Genomic DNA, 21,098 nt, shown 5'->3' with positions numbered 1-21,098 from the left:
CCGTGGACCTACTGTCCACCCCTTAAGAAGTAGGTAAGAAATGCTTCCGGCAATTTTATGACGTGGACCTACAGTCCGTTTACCGTACTAAGTACGCCACTGATATTACTGATAAAAATGAATATTACGGTCACACACAGGATTTGAACTTGCTCTGTCTCTTAATCATATCCAAAGTACGACTTCTTAGAACTCTCGGTTATCGGCTCTCCCAGGAAGATAAAACAATTGATAACGATAAAACTATTCTCTGTGTTTATACTAATCTATATTTAACTTTATCACAGATAACAATTCTTTGGAAGATAAAACTGTCCCGAATATTACTCTGTAGAAATATAGATAAAAGTACATAATCTGTTCGTTTAAAATTAAAAAAATTCCCATCCTTTTTTCACTCTACGAAAGGACAAACCTATATTGTTATTTATGGGCCAAAATAAATATTTATGACACAATCTAAGTCTTCGTCATTATCATTTAATTGTGAATGTTGAGTTCAGCTCCGTTCACTTTCCTCTCAGTGCAGTGTCTGGACTCTGACGCTGTCACAGACTTGACTCGTGGAATCTCTGGAGTCATGTTCGTCTGAAGAGATCCAAACAAAATCAACGACGAAGAAACCCAAATGAACTGTGCATCGTTTCAACGTACTAGTTTAGACGAAATCGTCAAGGCATAAGCGAGCACAACCACTAGGTTCGCTTGCACAAGCCAGATGCAGCAACAATTTTGTATTCTGAATAGACATCTGATTCGGAAGGATTCGCATCTCTGGATAGTTTACGAAAATAAATAGCACACGCTCTCTCCATATTTTCCAAATCATCCACATTGTTTCTTATAGCTATACCACAGCTTTTCCAATACCTCCAATTGGTTTTCCATTAGAGAGCAGAGTTTTAGTTTTGTTTCAGCTACAGGAGTCCTGTACCCATCCTTTTTGTTTGTATATGCCCTACACATTCCAGCTTCAGTCACAGACACATCTCCATAAGGAGGATCAGAGGCACAAACAACAGGATATGATTTAGAGTCATCATCCCCAAGAAATTTTAAAAATCATAACCCTTTTACCCCTATTGGCTTCAGATCAACGGGAAAAGTTTCCATTCCGTCACTTGAGCCATCATTACACCATGTGACATATGAACAGAGATTTTTATCAATTAGTTTGTTTTTGTGCACCCAGCACAGTATTTTGTCAATAATTCGACATCCAAAACTTTGTCAGTGTTCACACTATTGTGACGGTACAAAATGCATTTTGTTTATATACAGCCTCTTTTCTGCCATGTAGCATCAAAATCTATTAGAATGTAGCAAATCCACCTTTTTATCCAAAGATACCAAAGGAGTACTCTTTCTAAAAATATTGTTACAGTTGTCACATGTCTGAATATTTCCAATTTTTTTAAATAGTTCAAATTTAGAACATTTCAAACTCGTAAAGCCAAAAAATCAAATATCAAGGTATGACCTATCAATAGTTCTCTTAAAAACGAAATGTTGGTATTTAAAGTTTCGCTATAGTAGTACATCTAAAGTATCTTGGATAGATCAGACATTACGCAAAAAATATTCATTTTCATGACGTTTTGTTGCATTTCAGATTTAAGACACTGCACTAAGAGGGATGTGAACTGGGGCTAAACTCAGTAGCGGTGAGTAACAGTAAAAAAGAATAAATTGTACAACTTTGAAATTTTGGACCACGTTGCATAAATAAAGCGAAATAAATCAATCCTTTATTAAAAAAAAAAAAAAAAAAAAAAAAAAGGTTAGTGAATACTTTTGAAATGTGGTACAGATCGACATTCCTTATAATTTAAATAATCTTCCTGATAAGTAACTTTTACATTTGAATATCTTTAAAAAATTACTCCTACCTATCCCTCACATCCAAGTACCATTTCGGGGGTATTTTTGGGTGCTAAAATGATTTATCACGAACTCTTCGGGGTCGTAATATGGGTGGGGGTTTTCGTGAAAATGAAGAAGGTAGTTTTCTCGGTTTGTCGCGACGGGTGGTCTGCCTCACCCTGTATACATTTATTTTTACTGCAAGGAGTTTTATCATTTGTTTTGTTAGTCAGAATTAAAATTTTATTTCTTATCAGTGAAAAACAAAACCATATATATTTAAAAAAAGTTATTTTATTACAAATAACCTCATATAACATGAGAAAATTGTAGGCTATACTAAGAATTTGTGTACGTAACAATTTTTTTCTTAGTTTGAAGATTCTTAAACAGGATATCTTCGTGATGCTTCCTAATTTTATTGTGGAAAAACGGAACAGTTATTTGTGCTAAAATACTTTTAGTTATTATTTGTGCGTTTTTATATAAATTAACTGTAGAAAACATAACTTACTGTAGGATAAAGTATAGCTCTTTAAGTAAATAATGTACCGGTACACAAATAAAGGAAAACAAAAATGTTATTACCAATGAGTGTTTGCTTTTATAGACATTTTCTAAATAAAATTCATTCTAAAACATAATCCTAACAGGAGTAAAAACTATCATACACAGCTTGTACTGATTGAATTCTCAAAGTTCAATTTCGTAAAAAGAGTTGCTTTTCATTAATGAAAACGTTGAAACTTATCAATATTACAAAGTAAAATAAACCCAAGAAGTCGCAATATTTTCAAACCCGACATCGTGAGAGGGCGCTTGCCCTACATGACTTGTCAATAAGTATCAATATTTACATGTTCTTTGTTTAAAGTTTGTTATGGAAGGTTTGAAAGGATATCAGGATTTCGGACATTTGTCATCGTTATAGGTTATAAAAGGTATAACACAACGTTTCGAGAATTGGAATCTATCCTCTTCATCAGGTGGGGGAGGTGTTAATACCTTAATCCTGAGCAGTGACACTGCCTGGACTGGACACCAAGCAGCTTTTGGATATGCTTGAATCCTTTTCTTTCCCTTCTTTACTTCTTTCTGTTCGTTATTTTTGTATGTATTAATACCTCCCACACCTGACGAAGATGAAAGATTCCAATCCTCGAAACGTTGTGTTATACCTTTTACAACCTATAACGATGGCAAATGTCCGAAATCCTATTATCATTTACTTGTTATCATATCTTTATTATTTTAAAAGAACAACAAAAAATGTTGTCATTTTTTTAAAGTGTGGATCGTGTTAAATTTATTAGTAAAATAATTAAGACTGTAATATATGTACCTAAAATGTCATAACAAAAATATATGACCAAGCGTTCATTGAATGAATGATTACTACTGTTCAAACGCTTTCACATAAGTCTGTGGATCTAGGGCGAAAGACCCGGCGGAAAATAAACACACTGTAATTCTCTTAGATGATTTCTTTTAGTTAGAATATTGATCTTTTAGCATTTCCTTAATCTTACTTGCGGTCCCAGAGATGGAGAATGTGTTCTCTGCCTGGCATAATATAACAAGTAAAATGTTATATGGAGATTCTTGGAGCAATAAAAAAAAATTGTAACAAAATGATTATTACAAACTATAATATAACATTTACATTTTGGACGAAGCATTTCGAAACCAATCGATTTCCTCATCGGCCTGTATCGTATTGTTATAAAATGAAAAGTCTACTAAGAGATAATGAAAGTAATAAGAATTCTAATGAAAATATTATTATTATAAGAATGGATACTGCATACGGACCCTAAACATCTGGTTGACTGAGAGTTCAATCTTTCCAAAGGGAAAAAGATTTTATAAAAAAAATATATATAAAATTTATAGATTACATTTTTAAATGTTATTTACATTCTTGAATTTGATATAATTTAAATTAAATAAGCAAACGAGCCTTTGATGACTGTATGTAATTTAATATAATACATCTGGTAAACAAATCATTATTTGAAAAAATCTTGTTAAGCTCGGCTTTTCTGCGATATTGGCTTAAGAGTTTTACTGATTTATAATTATATTTCTTGAAAGAGGTTGTTCACTAAACATTAACGAATTTTATTTAACTTTTTATAATTTTTTCGGCATTTTGGGAGACAACACATATGGACAGTGAAGAAGAATGAATTACTACTTTTACACAAATAGATAAATACGCATGACGAATGTTTCCGTTTATTGTTAATAATACTATTTAAAACTTTATTGAAGTATAAAGTAACATCAGAGATTTATCTCCAGTATTAGGCTACTTATCGATTGAATGCAGCAGAAAAACCACATCTGAAAATATACCGTAACCTAAAATAAAACTTTCCCAAACACAGCTGGCGACGATTATGTGTGTGAAATATAATGGGCTTCCGGAATCGTATCAACCGGATCCTGTATTTCATGGCGCAAGGTTGGCAACGCTTTTGCGCGCTCAGTTCAGCGCGCTTCTGCCTTCCAGTCGCGGGCGGAGTGGCAGAGGTGTCGGACGTGTCGAGCTTACGCGCGCTTTTATTACCGGCAACTCGGAAAATTAAACAATAAGTTGCGAAAGTGTTGTGAGTTTTCCGTGAATATTTCCAATCATACACGAATCTTGACCAACGACCAGTGTACTTTGCGAGAATTACGGCAACCTCGAATATAAAATGCCAATCTTGTGATTTACAATACATAGCTGGATTATAGGATATTAGTTATCAATATCTGACAAGTTTGTAATTGAAACAGAAAATACTAATTGACAGTCTGTCAGTGTAACGACTAGTGATACTGTTTACTTAGTGTTTTTGGGGAAGATCTGACAATTTATTCCAACCATTTGTGAAGTAAATAAGGAGTTGTATCTTGTATAGATTAACAATTTAAAACGTTTTAATTTTCAAATCAAGTTTAATACAATTTATTATAATAACAAAGGGCGTAATTAGAGTTACTTTAAAGGGCGTAGATCTTGTGTTTGTTTTCGTTCTTTTTTGGTACAAGTTTGCATTTATCTTTTGAATCTCGCACTTCAGTGAATAACTAAATTTCAATAATCACAAACCGGTGCTTTATAACTTGTAGTGTCTCATCGTGCGTGAAGTAATAATTAGTGTTGTACGCGACTATTTCTTGACATGTAGTACATGGGTTAAAGTTTACGTTCAGAGGGGAGCGAGAGGTGTACCGGAAGAACTGGCGTCTCCATCCTGGAGACCATGAGATCCATCTCCCCCTTCAGGAAGAAGAAGAGGTAGAATGGTGGCCGGAAGTGCCGCGGGTGCCGTGGTGGCTGCCAACGCCACGTATCCGGTCATGGAGATAAACATACCTTACGTGGTGAGCGAGGTGGCCGTGGCTTTCATCGCGGTGATCGGGAACCTCTTGGTGATCCTAGCCTTCAGGAGAGAGCGCCGACTCAGGAGGCGCACCAACTACTACATAGTGTCCCTGGCAGCCGCTGACCTCCTGGTGGGCCTCCTGGGCATCCCCTGTGCTCTCCTGACCAGCGTGGGTCTCCCTCCCCACAAGCACGTGTGTCTCTTCACCACTTCCCTCCTGGTGGTGCTCTGTACCATCTCCATCTTCAGCCTGGTCGCCGTCTCCGTGGATCGCTACTGGGCTATCCTCTACCCCATGGGCTACTCTAGGAATGTCCGCACCAAGACCGCCATAGGTGAGTCTCTGCATCATCTCCGATTCTGGGGTTCTTGAGCAACGTCTTGAATAATATAACCATTCCGTGTGCTTTAGACGGTACGAAGGAATAGACGAGCATCTTCATAGTCCTTTCGTTTTATTTTTTTTAGGTTCTATACTAGTAACTATAGGTACCATTTCACAAAATAAATGTGCTTCCATACAAACTACATAATTAAGAGGATTTATTTTTGTGATCATTCAGTATAATGTATGGAACAGAATTTTAGACATTTCTAGAGTAGCTCTGTATGACGTAGTTCAAAATAACCCTATAAATTAGTTCGATGCCATGTTTAGAATTGTACTACTCAACCGATTGTACTGGAATTTACATGGAAATTATTACGGTTCCTGGTACGAGTCAATTCTTATTTCGAAAATCCATCCGGGCTACGCCCCACTGGTCTTTAAAGTAGCGACAAATCCCATCTTGGTCTCTAAAATTGTTTAATATTAATTGAACGAGCTTGTCAAATGTAATCAACTGTTCTGTGTAAACATTGTTTATTATTTTCAATTTGTTTACATTTATAGTGAGTGAGAATGTGTAAGGACTAACCATTCTTTTCATGAAGTTTTAGATTTCAACGATTAGACAAGTACTCTATATTACAAAATATCCTTAAACATAAAATGGCCAGAATTTGACAAACAAGACAAAATATGTATGGAACAAAACGTACTAACAAAAAAGTAAATTACAATTGCCATAAGTATACAATTTTTGAGGTATTTTTGTATTATTAAATTTTTTACACAAATAAGAAGTGCTAAAATGGGTGAAAACCCTACGAAATTGCATGCGAAGCAGCGGGTAAGTTACATAATACATACAGTAGTAGCGGGTTAAACAATAAGTTTAAAAGGAAAATGGACTGTGGGAAATCTAAAAATATGTAATTACAAAAAAACCTCTTAAGAAAAATAAACTATTTGATAATTATTGTTTATTAATCGAATAAATATTAGTTCAAATTATAACAAATTACGTTTAGCTAATGCACGTTTAGTCTATATTTATTAAAAATAGTCCACGGTACGTAAATAATTATAATTATTTAAAGTTATAACCATAACCATAACTGTTAACAAGATATAAACAGTATAAAATACACACAAAACAAACACTATAAGAAATAGTATTTGTTTTATAAAAATGTCTCCTAACGTCATCTTAAGTTGACTGTAAACTGTGACTGAACCGTTAGTAAATTTACAAGTGAGTGTAGAATATTTGACAATCGGAGAGATAAGTGGTTTAATAATAGCTAGGGGACACCCCAGTCCACTTAGTGCGTCACCAGTTTCACCACCAGTGCTCAATAATTATTTAAAGACCGGGGATAAGTTTTATTTTGGTCATAATCGGCTAAGGGAAAGAGAACATGTATTATTACAGGTTAGTGGTACGTGTGTTGGGGTGGCTATAGTTACAATTTCAAGGCTCTAGCTCATTTTAATTAGGCTACATGTGTTGGTAACTCACATGTTAAAATGCCGTGATTGAACTAAGTATGATTACAAAAAAAGTTCGCTAACGGTCAGTGAAACACCTAGGAAGGATATGTAACATAATCGAACTCTGTTCCTTACATTGATGCAAAGATCATGAGTGAACCGATTCACTGATCCAACAGATCATCTGATGAAATGAACCGGGTCATTTGGTGAGCCGACTCCTTGTTGAACAAACCATAAAAAATTTCTTTGCTTGAAGTTTATTTTTGACGATTGTGAAGGAAACAGGATTTTTCCGGACATTTGCCATCGTTCAGTGAAACAAAAAACCAGTAACACTACGTTTCGAAATCTGCAATCTGATCTCTTCTTCAAGTAAATAACTAACCTAACACATAATTACAAAATAGGTTAAAATAAACAAATTATACAGGAGCGTTGTGACACGCGTAAGTCAGGAATCACAACCACCATGTTGTGTGTCAACTTCACTAACTTTAAAATATGCACTTAGTATTTACCTGAAGAAGACATCAGATTGCATATCTCGAAACGTAGTGTTTCTGATTTTTTTATTCAATGAACGATGGAAAATGTCCGGAAAAATCCTGTTTCCTTCACACCAGAAAACTGTTTTAAATCTGTATTTATTGAGAACGACAGTTATTCCTCGTTGAAAACTAATGTATTTCGCTTACTTTGAACCATTAAAATTTGTTTTACTGTACTACAATACAATACTACCGAAGATTTTTGTAAATCAGTTACATTGCATAGTAGGCCTACACAGGACGATAAACAATGAAATTAATTTTTTACATTACATAAAAAAACAAAATTTATTATTTTAACTATTATAGTTGATCGCATCAAGATACACAATTTAATAAATTAATTGTTTTTAAATTTTTAATTGCTTTATTCGATGATCTGATCGAATAGTCGAGCGGAGTGAGTCAGATCTAGATGATCTGAAGATCCGGCTCATTTCGGTGATCCGATCCGAATGTACCGGATCATTCCAAAGAACCGTTCTTTCCATCACTAGTTCCATATACAGAAATGGCGTTGTGCACTCACAATTTTTTATAACCAGTTCGTTCTCGAAATATCGTGTAGGCAGACAGGCAGAAACTAATTGTTTCCAACTACTCGAGTGATATGCTTCGCTAACGCTCAGCCAATCATGCTGACATAGACCTGTCGTATTCTATTATTTCGTTTCTTTTTACTTTAAACTATTTTATCGTACTTGACGAATTTCATCTTCTTTCGTCTATCCTTACAAGTGGGAAAAAGACATTCTGAGAAAGAGAATGTGAGTGTGGAGATTAATGATATATTCTTCTCGAACAGACACACCTTAAGATTAAGTGAGGTTTTAGACGCCACTACAATCAGTGGTCCCACTAATCTATCAACCTAGACGTTTTCCCGCTCTTAGCTCTGGCCATACCTCGGATCGGGATACGCTGTCCTTCCGCCATTTGCAATACTTTCGATTCAAATGCAAATGGTTTCCATTCCCTACGTCTGTTTGTTTAGTGCTTATCTTGTTGTTTCTTGTTCCTTCTTTCTTCGAGCCTCTATTTCTTCTTTCCTTTACCGTGTACCGAATGGACGAAACACACGGGGTTGGATACCGCTGAGGTTGTAGTAATGAATACTCGATTTTCAAAGTTTACCTATATGTTGATTTGTGGCAAATAAACATAAAAGCACCACTTCTAGATGTTAAAATTAAACTAATGTACTGCCACTTTGGTGCCGCTAAATAGAGTGATAAAGAAGAACTAAATGATGTCATGGGTGTGGACCTAATGGTTCCAACGTTCTATGGGAATTTTGCTTATGAACTTAATAATTATTTAAAATTTTAAAATTGACTTCCCTTTACGTTGATGTCGACTCACAAGTGCGGGCGTCAGCATCTTGGCTCGACATTGCAGCTGTAGTCGGAAAAAAGAGAAGATTAGTAGATTAGAAGTCTAAAACATGAATGCTGGAAGCACTCGAAGTTAAAATGAGAGAGTCGAAGTTAAAATCAGAGACTGGAAGTTGAAATGGGAGACTCGAAGTTGAACTCGCTTAAAACAAAATCACGACGGTATTAGCCATTTATCGAGACAACTTAAGATTCATGACAACGTGGTCTCGTCAGAAGGATATCACCACACAATTATCAGTATTAATCTGCCAAATAAAACATCAACTAAGGTAAGTTACTTTGCTATTTACAACTTCACTTTATATTAAATTAAAAATTAGATGTCTCGCATGAAAAGGCTAATTTATAATAAGAAAGTATAAATTTTAATTACGGACAAGGCGCGCGAGATGCTCGGCAACAGGAACGGCAGCTACAAAGTTTACGAGAGAAAAAAAATAATACGCGTACCAATTAGGTTATTAATCCGCCAAGAGTTTAGTTCCAAGAACATCGGATGTAACTTATACTAACCAGTAACGAGTAACAGGGTTGCGAAAATATGTATTATATAAAATACAACTAAATAACGGTACAACCAGAATGCCGTGTATGCCTTCAATTGTTTGTTCAGCGTCACGCATTTTCAATTTTCCCTAGCCGAGATACTGGATTGGCTCTAACCTGTGAAATTTGCACTGTGCCAGTTTTTGGAACGGCATACTGCAGTAATGAAATGATCTCATTATAGTCCAAGATACTCTCAAGTTTAGTTGAAATTGCCCCAAACTTGTCAATCTTCAGTCACGTCAAGAGCGTAGCCAGGAAAAAATTGGGGAGGGGTCCAGACAAGTAATATTTTCACTAGTAGACAGAGAGAAAAAGCCTCATTTTGTTCCTTGAAAAGTTCTTGACCCGTTTCTTTATTGAGGACGATCTTTCAGCAGTACATGTCAGTAATACTGAATTATTGAAATAATAATAATCGTTCCAAAAGAGTAATTGAACAAATTAAAAATTTGGATGGGGGGAATCCGGACCCTTTGGAACCCCTCGCTGGCTACGTCCTTGAGCCACGTATAGTCTTCACCCATACTGAATGTACTGTAAAGTTTACATTCCTCATGTATTCAATAAAATTGCTAACTACATATAACCAGTGTACCCCTACTTCTTTATCTTTAACTAGCAGTCCCTACTAAAACACAGGGACATCGTGGCTATATTCCTTTTAAATGACATTCCAAACCTCAATTAGGTGATAATCACTGAAAAATATTCCATTCTCTTGATCCATTTTATATTTAAGTTTAAAGAGCAGTGTTTTGGTGCGCTAAATTTGGAGAGTGAAACTGTTTTTATAGGATCGTGAAATTACTCGAATTTTTATCCAATATTTCACAACAAACGATTTCAGTACTTATTTTAGATCCACATAGAGGAATCCTAAATTCGAAGTTCATAGTTTTCAGTTAGCACACTCAGTACCTACATTAATAATGGGGCTCTACGTAATTTTGAAACGGAAGTTAATTTTTCCATTGCTGTCCCGATCAAGAATATATAAACGTACGCGGGTCTGAGAAGTATATTTCGGCCAAGAAATGTATACCTATAGCCATTGTAGTTTAAGGTCTAAGGCATTTCTGATGCCGTAGTTGAGTTAATCTAAAATCCCTAGCTTTGTCAAAAAACAAGTAAGGTGTGTTTTTATAAAACAGTCTTTAAACCTGTAGTAAAAGTTAGTAACTTTGTCTTTGATATTTGTATTACACTAATGAGCAACCATTATATACGTAATATTTTTGCTAAAATTTACAGTTAAATGTATATTTTTACTACTACTTCATATTTTATTATTTTGATAACCTCTGTACTTTTCAGTGATTACAGAGAAGAATAAAATATAAAGTGTTTATACTTCTAAACTTACACTACGCTTCAATGCTGTAAACGATCAGAAATTTTAAATGGTGCTTAAATTAATTAAATATATGATTATGATGTCACATTTTAATGTTTACAAACATTTACTATCTACTGATTATGTCAGAACGGGAGTTTACATGGCGTATGAGAAAAACTAAAATAAAAAAGGTAAAACATAAAAATACCTCTCCTATTGTAAAATAAATTTGATAAGAAGATTAATTAGTATAAAATAAACTAACTTAATACCCTACATAAACAATCTAAAACAGCTTCCATTTAACAAACAAGTTTTTAATGACATAAAAAAGAGTTTTATTAGTTCAAATCTTTATATTACTTAACAAATTGTTAATGAAACGTGGTCCAAAAATATATGATCTTTAAAATGTTTATTAACTTTTGGTGTTTTAAAAAAATAATTAATTAAGAAATGTGTTAATGGCTTTCTTGTGTTGTAAAATAAATTTTGAGAAATGAAAGAATTCTAAAAACTTTAAAAACAAGTAAATTCTGTAGTGGCAATATTTTCAACAATCTAAACAGAGATAAAGAGCTCTCATTTTCCCTTTTCTCTAATGCAATTCTCATATAAAAATTTTCAGTTATTCTTAATTTATTAATGTGTTTTATAATACGTAAGCACGCCGTTTTAAGAACTGGTATCTATTTTATTCAGGTGATTTAATTACTAAAATAGCCTATATAAAAAGTAAATAGATCAATAAAAATATTTGAAAAAATTAATAAATGTCACAAAACTGGTTTTTTTAGATATTTTATACTATTTTTTAACAAAGCTTTGTATAAAATGTGTGTTAGTACTTTTTGGCATCTTTATATTACGTGGCAACTTGTGAAAGAAACGCGGTCCCACAAATAAATATGTTCTTTTAAATTTGTATTTTTTATGTTCTAAAAAAATAATTAATTGCCTTTCTTGTGTTGTGAAAAATACATTTTGAGTTCCAGTGTTACCACTGGAAATGAAAATGATCATCAAAAACAAAGTTTGTATTGGCAATATTTTTAACAATCTAAAACCTCTCATTTTCCCTTTTCTCTTAATATAATTCTTATGTAAACATTTTAAGTTATTCCTAATTTATTAATGTGTTTTATCGTTACGTTAGCATGAGAACTGATGTCTATTTTATTCAGGTGATTTCATTACTACAATAGCCTGTATTAAAAGTGATCAATCAAAAATTAGCAAAAAATGTATAAATGTCACAAAACTGTCTTTTATATATTTTATACTATTTTTTGTATAAAGCGTTTCACAAACATGCCTTTTAGTAATCTTTTATGTTTATGGACCTAAAACTTTTAGAAATAGAAAGAAAAGTCAACACGTTTCAGAAAAAGAGGTTTAGCGGGAACGGCTTCGACAGCTATTGCAATCAGTGCTAATGCTCTGTCCGACATGAGACATGGGCTGCAGAAGAAATAGATGCCAGAATGAATGGACTTGGCAGTGAGGCACTATCAAGCAGGACACGCGTCCTTTGTTAACCCATCATCCTCACAGTGGCAGCGATTATCCAATCCTGCCCTTGATGAGTTGATGGCACGGATCGGCATAGCTTTCCTTCAGTGGAGAGCCTTCCGTGCCTGCCTATCATGTAACTTCACTATGCAGCTGACGTGGATTAATTATTGACTTATTGATGGATCCGGTCTTACTCCCACGAGGGGAATTGACGTGGACGTCTTCATCACATCAGGATTCCTTAAGGTCGAACGGAAACCGAAGAAGATGGATAGTATCTTAATCGGTTAAAGGAAAATATTGAATTCTAAAAGAAAGTGGATCGTAGAATTCGGAGTTGGCGAAAAGTCCTTTTTTCGACCATGGTGGATTATTTTCGGTGCTATCGGACGACTTCATTTTCGGAGTTACCGGTCTAATGCAGTTTTCCAACCTGACAGATTCGGTCCTATCGGACCTACCCGATAAAATCTTAATCAGTTAAAGGAAAATATTGAATTTTCGGAGAAGCTAGATTGCATCTTAATCAGTTAAAAGAAGATATTGAATTCTCAGAATGGTGGATAGTATCTCTATCAGTTGAAGGCAAATATTGAATTCTCAGAGAAGGTGGATGGTATCTTAATAAGTAAGGAATAAAAAGATTGAAGAAATAAACGGTACCATCTTAAGAATTCATGAATATTTAAATAAACTCAAAATATGAATTAACAACTTTTAGTTCAATTTAAATGTGCTTTATGGTTTATATCAGGTTTCGATTTAATTTTCACTTTAAATTTACAAATTTGAACGAATAATTTAAACAGAAATAAAGCTGTATTTACAACAAAAAAAACGTGATCAAAAGTGTATTTTTCTCCAAAACCCATGTGCTTAAAGTGAAAGCTCTAAAATATATTGCCAAGCCTTATTTACTTATGCTGTTAAAATTTCCGACTGAAAATATATTTGGCCCCACCCGGGGGGCCCGAGCCTCCATAAAATTGTCCGAAAACCGATCTCAGTACAGCCCTGAGAATGGATAACATGTTTTAATGATTGAGTGCAAAATATTGTAGTGTAAAACTTTAAAAGATTAACTGTAGTCAATACCAAATCACTAAAACTTGGGCTTAGATCTGCTTTCTTGATTTTTGACGCAATAGGAGCGTTCAATCGTTCCGTAAGCAAAGTGAGCACAATTATTCTCAATCTGTTGGAAGAATCAACAAAGCGTTATTGTATAAATTATTGAAATGCGCAGCTTATCTTCCTTATCGAGCATGAAACAATTTAGTGAGTTTACTGTTTATATTTCAGGAATCGTTCACATTCGTGACACCGATTGGGCGAGGCTCTTGTACAAACACGAACGATAGTGTATTACGAAATATAAACCTGGGACTGATATTGAGTCTGATAGCGGAGTTGGTATTATTACTATTGGCAGCACTGTTTCAGTTCTGTAATGTTGCATGCTGTCATGTCATGGCACGTGTTAATTAATTAATTAATTGGAGTTGTTTTAGTGCCGTGGCGTTATCCAGTCGGCTTTATGGTCGTGTAGTTTTCTTGCCTATTCATATTTTATTTTTATAATTTTACAAAAACAACATCCGTTACAATAGCTATGCGTTCTGTACCTTCCTAGATACTATTATAACCGAGTTTCCACTCTAAATTAGTATTTACATAGTCCTCCCGGCTCAGTCAGAAGAAGTAAGTAGATTTTGTGACAAAAGAAATATTAATTTATTCTCATTTGATCTTCATGTCCAAAAACTGTCCAAGATATAAAAAACTGTTCAGCACAAAAAGTGTAGAAGAGGATAGAAGCATTCCAGAATATCTGGAATGCTTATATCTTATCTTAAAACAAACGCGTCAAAATCTGTGTTTGTTCAATTTCGTTTGCGGCCGACCGTCCCTGATCAAAATCCAATAGTGATGTTGGAGGAGACTGATATCTTAGTAGTCTACTCGACAAAATTCCTTGGAATACACCTTGATCGAGGGTTGACATGGGATAGTCATGTGGACAACGTTGGTCAAAATTGTCCTCAGGCATTTATGTTTTGAGGCAGCTATCCAAATACTGCCCAACTCAGGTACTGATGACGGCGTATTATGGATTGATATACCCCCACCTGTCATACGGAGTGGTCTTGTGGGGAGGCTGTGCAAATACACATTTCTCTTGAGTGTTTACACTCAAGAAAAACGCCGTTCGAACAATTGTAAAACTACGATGGCGAGAGTCGTGCAGACCAGCATTCAGAAATCCGAAACTGTTGACATTAACCTCCCTCTACATTATAGAGACGTCCTCTGTTTTTTAGATCAAAATGCAATCACATTAGAGGTAGTGATATACACTCTTATGAGACTAGAGGCAGGGACAACTACCGAACTGGGAGACACAGGACGCTAGTACATGAGCGTTTGCCTTCTCAGGCAGGAGCTCGGTTTGTCCACAAACTGGCAAATTTGATAAAAAGTGTCGCAATGCCTAAGGCATTTAAAACTCGTCTGAGAACCGCATTGATTTCAGAAGCTTTTTACAGTACAGACGAGTTCATGGCACATGTTAGGGTGACCACGTGATTGGCTGACTGACGCTGGTGCTGGGGTGGGAAATTCGAATGAAAGAGCTGTAGGATGGATGGGACAAATTGTATGTACGAAAGTAACCTAGATGCCATCTACGAATCCAAAATTTTAGCCTACTTTTTTGCTTGATAATTGCTACAACATGCACATGTTCGAAACGCAATAAAATTATTATTATTATTATTTCGGGACGTTAAAGACACATGAGAGTTTTGATAGACCATAATTTTGTATTGAATAAAAACAGTTTAAAATCGGTTGTACGTTTAGAAATCTTTAATCAAACTAAGATTATGTGGAACTATTTAACCTATAGATTTATTTAATTACTTTTAATAATAAATGAAAGTGACCAGAACTACTGTAGTTGTTTCTAAATGCGTACTACACATCTAGGCTAACTATCGGGCGTTAATCGTTCTGATTGTATGTCACTTACGCGATGAAATTGTATGTTTACGTCACATTCATGATTTAAGTAATTGCATTCAGGTTTTAACTGTAGCTTCGAATTACAGCTACAATTCACTAACGGGAGGTCACGGGTTCAATTCAATAATAGGTTACTCAATTTTTGCAAATAGGTATGTTAACTGATTAAAGATACTATCCACCTTGTCTGAAAATTCAATATTTGCCTTAGTATATTAAAAATATTTGCAACTCCACATCATAACCTATAATATTTTTTTCTAATCACCACTTTTAGTCAATTACAGTTTGAGGGATTCTAAAAATATTACTGTTAAACAATTCCTGTTAAAATGCATTTGGAACAAAATAAGCTCGAAACATAAAAAAAAACTATTGTCTTTGGCTTAAATAATCAGCCTCTCAAGCCTCAAACAGTGTAGACCAAAGTTAATCAAAATGTAGACGTCTCACTAAGATTAATAATTAGGAATAGTCACATAAATTTATAAATTATAATATTTAATACACATGTTAAGTTTGTTTTTTTTTGTATAAGATCTGATTAAATTTACAACTCCATGTATAAATAACATTATATATAATATCATTTGCATAACTATTATACGATTATGATTGTGACAATGTTCCGTGACGTGTTGTATTGTTAATGAACAATAAACAATTTGATTTGTATTTACTCACTACGTTGCGCTAGGTTAAAAGCCTAGTACCACACAGCCTTTGAAGCTTCAAATATTACAGTCCAAATACAATCCAAACCTTGACGTCTGAGTAAAATTAATGACTAGGAATTGTCTAATACTTCACTTGTGTTGCGTCAATGGTAGTAACACTCAGCTTCAGCTAACCTATGGTCAGACCCCTAAAATGGCGACTTAATGTGTGCTATCAAATTGTCTGGCAGTGCTATACCTATTGTGCTATTGGTCTATCCAGCAGTTTTTATTGCATCAAGCTAGGACAAAATAATATAATGTGAGAAAAAATAACAGTTTTATATTTTTAACCCTTTTGATACCTTATTATTTCGACCGCCACCAAAACTAGCCTGGTTGACGATCAATTTCTTTCTGAAGAAAAGTTCCTCCTTTTATCTTAAGAAAAACTTGGTTGTGTGATTAGTCAGTGCCAATTAGCTCTAAACAGACTATAATCGTTTTTACGTTCTTAAACACTTTGAAATTAATTACACTGTATTATTTAGAGTAAACAGATATTAAAGAGCGTTGCTTGGAATCTGCTTTCTTAATTATTTTTGTTATTAACACATATAATGAATTTCGTTGACGATCTTAGTTTTGCCAAAAATTCAAAAACATTTATAGTAGTATTATTATATATGTTTTGTAATATAGATCCCTTACGTTTATTAATCTGAATTTTTATAGGAGACTGGGGCTGAATAAAATTCTCTGTTCCAAACCACTATTAATAAAAGAATATTTTTACACTGGTTGATTTACGGGCGATAATTTAAGTTTTAAATGGCACGTGTATGAACCATTAAGTAGAGAACATTATATTGAGTAATGGCGGCCATTAATCTGATAGTTCATTGCGTGCAACCCTCTACCTCTTTTAGGGTATCGATATCACTGTTGAACACTAATGACAAGCGTATTAATTTGCAATGTAGAACATTACACCAAGTGTCGTCTTTCAGGCTTGGCTGAGGTTACTGCAACATTTATAGTCTCGTTTCAGTCTCACACAGACATACAGACAGACGCTCGTGCAAAAACCTACAAGGGCAATGAAAAAGTATTCGCTAACGATCAGCCAAACCATATAGAATGACATGCACCAGCATCGGACCAAGTGCTTCATCCAAAAATTTAAATCTACAGATAATATTTTTCGAGATATCGTGCAGGTATGTTTCCAGCACCTCGAGGAATAGGCTTCGCTAACGCTCAGCCAAAGAGTGGGCAAAAAACTAAAACCGTTATTCCTGATGAAGGTGTGAAGGTTCAATCATTCAATTTAACGTATCGGTATCATCAATAAAAATTTGGATCCCTTATATGCTGTAATTCTCATGCTCCACAAAAATAGTGCTTAAGATAGTGATTATTATAATTGTTTCATGCAGTCACGATAAAATACAGTTCGTGATAATTTCGTGATAATTATAACGGTTAAAACATTATAATTGAAACTCCAAAGAAACTTTTATTTGCCAAGTTTGTTAGAAATGAAGTTAAGGATCCGTTCTACCTACAGCAAATCCGTTATCATGTTCCCGGAATTAAAAGTAGAATCCGCCATCTGTTTGCTATACCTTTTTCTAGAACTAATATATTAGCCAACACAACTGTCTCAATCATGCGGCTTTACAATTCAATGGCTCAACAGTCAGATATTTTAACAATAATCTAAGTGAGTACAGAAGGGTACGTTTAACTGTGCTTGATATATAAATATTTATAAGCATAATTATATAAACCATAGTTTAGCGTAACTGATATAACTTAGTTTTTCATTCTATTTAAATAAGTGATTGTATCGTATTGTTTATTGCTAGTTGATTTTTTATTAATTTTTATGAATATTATTTGTATATGTTGTTTTGAGTTTAATAGTTTTTATTATAAATACTGTTTACTTGCTTAAAAGTAGTAGTTTTTGTTGTTGTTTAGATTTTAGTACTGCTCTGTTGTAATTAGGCTTTTTTACTTGTAACAGTGCATGTAAATAAATAAACAAAAAATACATAAACTGATAAGACTTTTAATTCATAGTAATTAATAGATAAGTCCGAAAAGTAACGTTTTCTCAGAGAAGAGTGAAAGTAGAAAATGTGTAAGGGTATAGTGACCGTGTGTCAATTAATTAAAGTGTAACCGAACACTGTGGTTAGGGGGGTGTTTTGAAGGGGGGTTGCCACTTGGGAGGGGGACTGACGGGGGGGGAGTGATTCATGCTGTATATATCCAAGTGTAGGAGCTAAAATATTGAACATCGTAGATATTCTCTATAGAAGTACATAATATAAAAAGTATGAGTAATATTTCAATATATGTTTTAACGTAACAAGTTACGTAATCTATTTATTACAGCACGTAGGAGAGAGGCAAGTGAGAGGTCAGAGTGACATGATATATATATATATATATATATATATATATATATATATATATAATATTTTAGTTAATTTATCTTAATTTTTAGGCTTACGCTTAATAAGATTCCTTGTAGATATTGAGTAGATAGTTAGTTACCTTGAAAAACAGTTGAAAAGAAACTTCACTAGCACTTAGTGCACAATAAATGGCTCAATAAATATATATGGAACGTACTAAATAGGTCTGTACAAGTCGAATATCATGCATAATTAGATTACCGTATGCTAGAGTATCGTTTATCAGTTTTAACTCATTACATCACTAGTTATGTAATAAGACCATTACACCACTCTAAGATTTAGATTCAGATTTGATGTGTTTATACCACATCATGTGACTTCAGATACAGAACATGGGAGTTCAAGTAAATTATAAACATAGTTCTGCCACCATGTGTCAGCATTACAACCTACGTATCTACCACAAACATTCTGATATTGGCTATCTTGTTAGGACTGCTGCCCCTTGGACCTTTACTGTTTGAAGGCAGTACGCGCATCCTTGACGACATCCTGGCTAGACAAGAGAAATTCACTGAGGGGACATCAATCTTGCTTTGGTAGAAATGATTTTTCATCCAAACTTGAAGAATATAGATCAGTTCATTTTCAGGGCTGAAGCCCATCGTGTAGTAAGCTTCACTAACGCTCAGACCCACGGAGATGCATTTACATTAATTATTGTGTGCGTAGAACAAAGCGTGTTCCACATTTCAATCATGTAGCTCAGTTAGATATGTAGATATTCCTAAGTAATAGAATTCACCACCAGCCTACGGAGTGGTGCAAAAATAATTATGAAATATTCTGTGGAAGTTAGGCTTCGCTAATGCTCAGCAAAATCTCGTCGAAGGTCGTGCATAATCATCAATGTTGCTTACTTAGAAGTGAACCTCCATGCAAAATGTAAAGTCTACACTTCAGTTAGTTTTTAAAACATCGTGTGGACAAATATACAATGGACGTGAAATCCTTTCAACCCTAACCCCTGAGTGAGAGGCTTCGCTAACGCTCAGCTACTCAGTTACAATGTATAACCCGCTTACCACTCTGACAAAGTATCTAATATGTAAATGCAAAATACAATGGCGGAATATAGCTCAAGAATGAGTAACTTGGCCAGCTCAAATCTTGATCTCTATTGTGTGAAAGTTCCTGCTATCAAACCCCATTCATACAAGTTTGAATAAAGACCTTTCACTTCGAGTTTGACTGTTCTGCGACTAAAATTGAAAACAGAAATCAACTTATAGTTTTATTCCGTTTGGGTGAGTCAAATTCCAGAATATCATTTTAGTTCGCTATTTTCTAAATAATGACATTTTTACATATAGATTACCGAGCTTAACAGTCCTTATTTTTGGAGTTCAATACCGGTTTTGATTTATATTCGGTCATTTTCATAGCCCTCATTTGTGGATTTTAATAACCGGTTTTGATTTATAATTTTTCATTTTCAGTAATCCTGATTTGTGGAGTTCGATACCGGTTTCGATTTATATTCGGTCATTTTCATAGCCCTTATTTGTGGATTTTAATAACCGGTTTTGATTTATATTTGTTCATTTCCAGTAGTCCTTATTTGTGGAGTTCGATACCGTTTTCCATTTATATTCGGTCATTTTCATAGCCCTTATTTGTGGATTTTATAACCGGGTTTGATTTATATTTGTTCATTTTCAGTGGCCCTTATATGTGGAGTTAAATACAGTTTTCAATTTATATTCGGTCATTTTCATAGCCCTTATTTGTGGATTTTAATAACCGGTTTTGAATTATATTTGTTCATGTTCAGTAGTCTTTATTTGTGGAGTTCGATACCGGTTTCGATTTATATTCGGTCATTTTCATAGCCCTTATTTGTGGATTTTAATAACCGGTTTTGATTTATATTTGTTCATTTTTCAGTAATCCTGATTTGGGGAGTTCGATACCGGTTTCGATTTATATTCGGCCATTTTCAGTCTAGGAATCGTATAAAAAGACTTGTCATGCTAAACTCTGTACCGCCTTTAGATCATTGGTTGTTTTAAAATTTGGACACATCCTAATTTTTCCTAATAATATTATAAACGCGAAAGCACCGTTATTTATTTGTTTTCTTTTTACGCGTAAACTACTCAACCGATTGTACTGAAAATTTACATAGACATTATTGTGATTCCAGGGATAAATATAGGCCTATTGTTATTTCGAAATTTCTTCCGGACATAGCCACTGATATTTAAAGTAGTGAAAATCCCATTTTGGTCTCTAAAGTTGTGTAATATTATAATATAATGAGCCAGTCAAACTGTCAATGTAATAACTGTTCTGTGTAAACATTGTTTATTATTTTATGTTTTTTTACATTTATAGTAACTAAATGTCGAGTAGCCATATATTTTCACACAGTTTTAGATTGCAGCGATTAGGTCATTACTAATCTACCTTAGAATATGTCCTGAAACATGAGATTTATTGCAAAGCAGTGCAGATATAAGAGACGATGTAGTTTAACTTTTACTATACATTTAAAGACTATTATTAAACCTATCTAA

At 34.1% G+C, this 21,098-nt stretch overlaps 1 protein-coding gene across 1 annotated transcript in view; it reads left to right on the top strand.

Moving 5' to 3' along the window:
- The first annotated feature begins 4,343 nt into the window (after positions 1–4,343).
- Positions 4,344–21,098, top strand: part of LOC124367906 (adenosine receptor A2a) — a 174,214-nt gene continuing 157,459 nt past the window's right edge. Inside the window, exon 1 of the mRNA XM_046825104.1 lies at positions 4,344–5,575. Coding sequence (XP_046681060.1) covers positions 5,158–5,575 — 418 coding nt within the window. The 5' untranslated portion in view covers positions 4,344–5,157. The remainder of the gene's footprint in view (positions 5,576–21,098) is intronic.

The sequence above is a fragment of the Homalodisca vitripennis genome, chromosome 8 (genome assembly GCF_021130785.1).
Source record: "Homalodisca vitripennis isolate AUS2020 chromosome 8, UT_GWSS_2.1, whole genome shotgun sequence".
In the NCBI taxonomy this organism is placed as follows: Eukaryota; Metazoa; Arthropoda; class Insecta; order Hemiptera; family Cicadellidae; genus Homalodisca; species Homalodisca vitripennis.
This window is presented reverse-complemented; position numbering and strand designations above follow the sequence as displayed.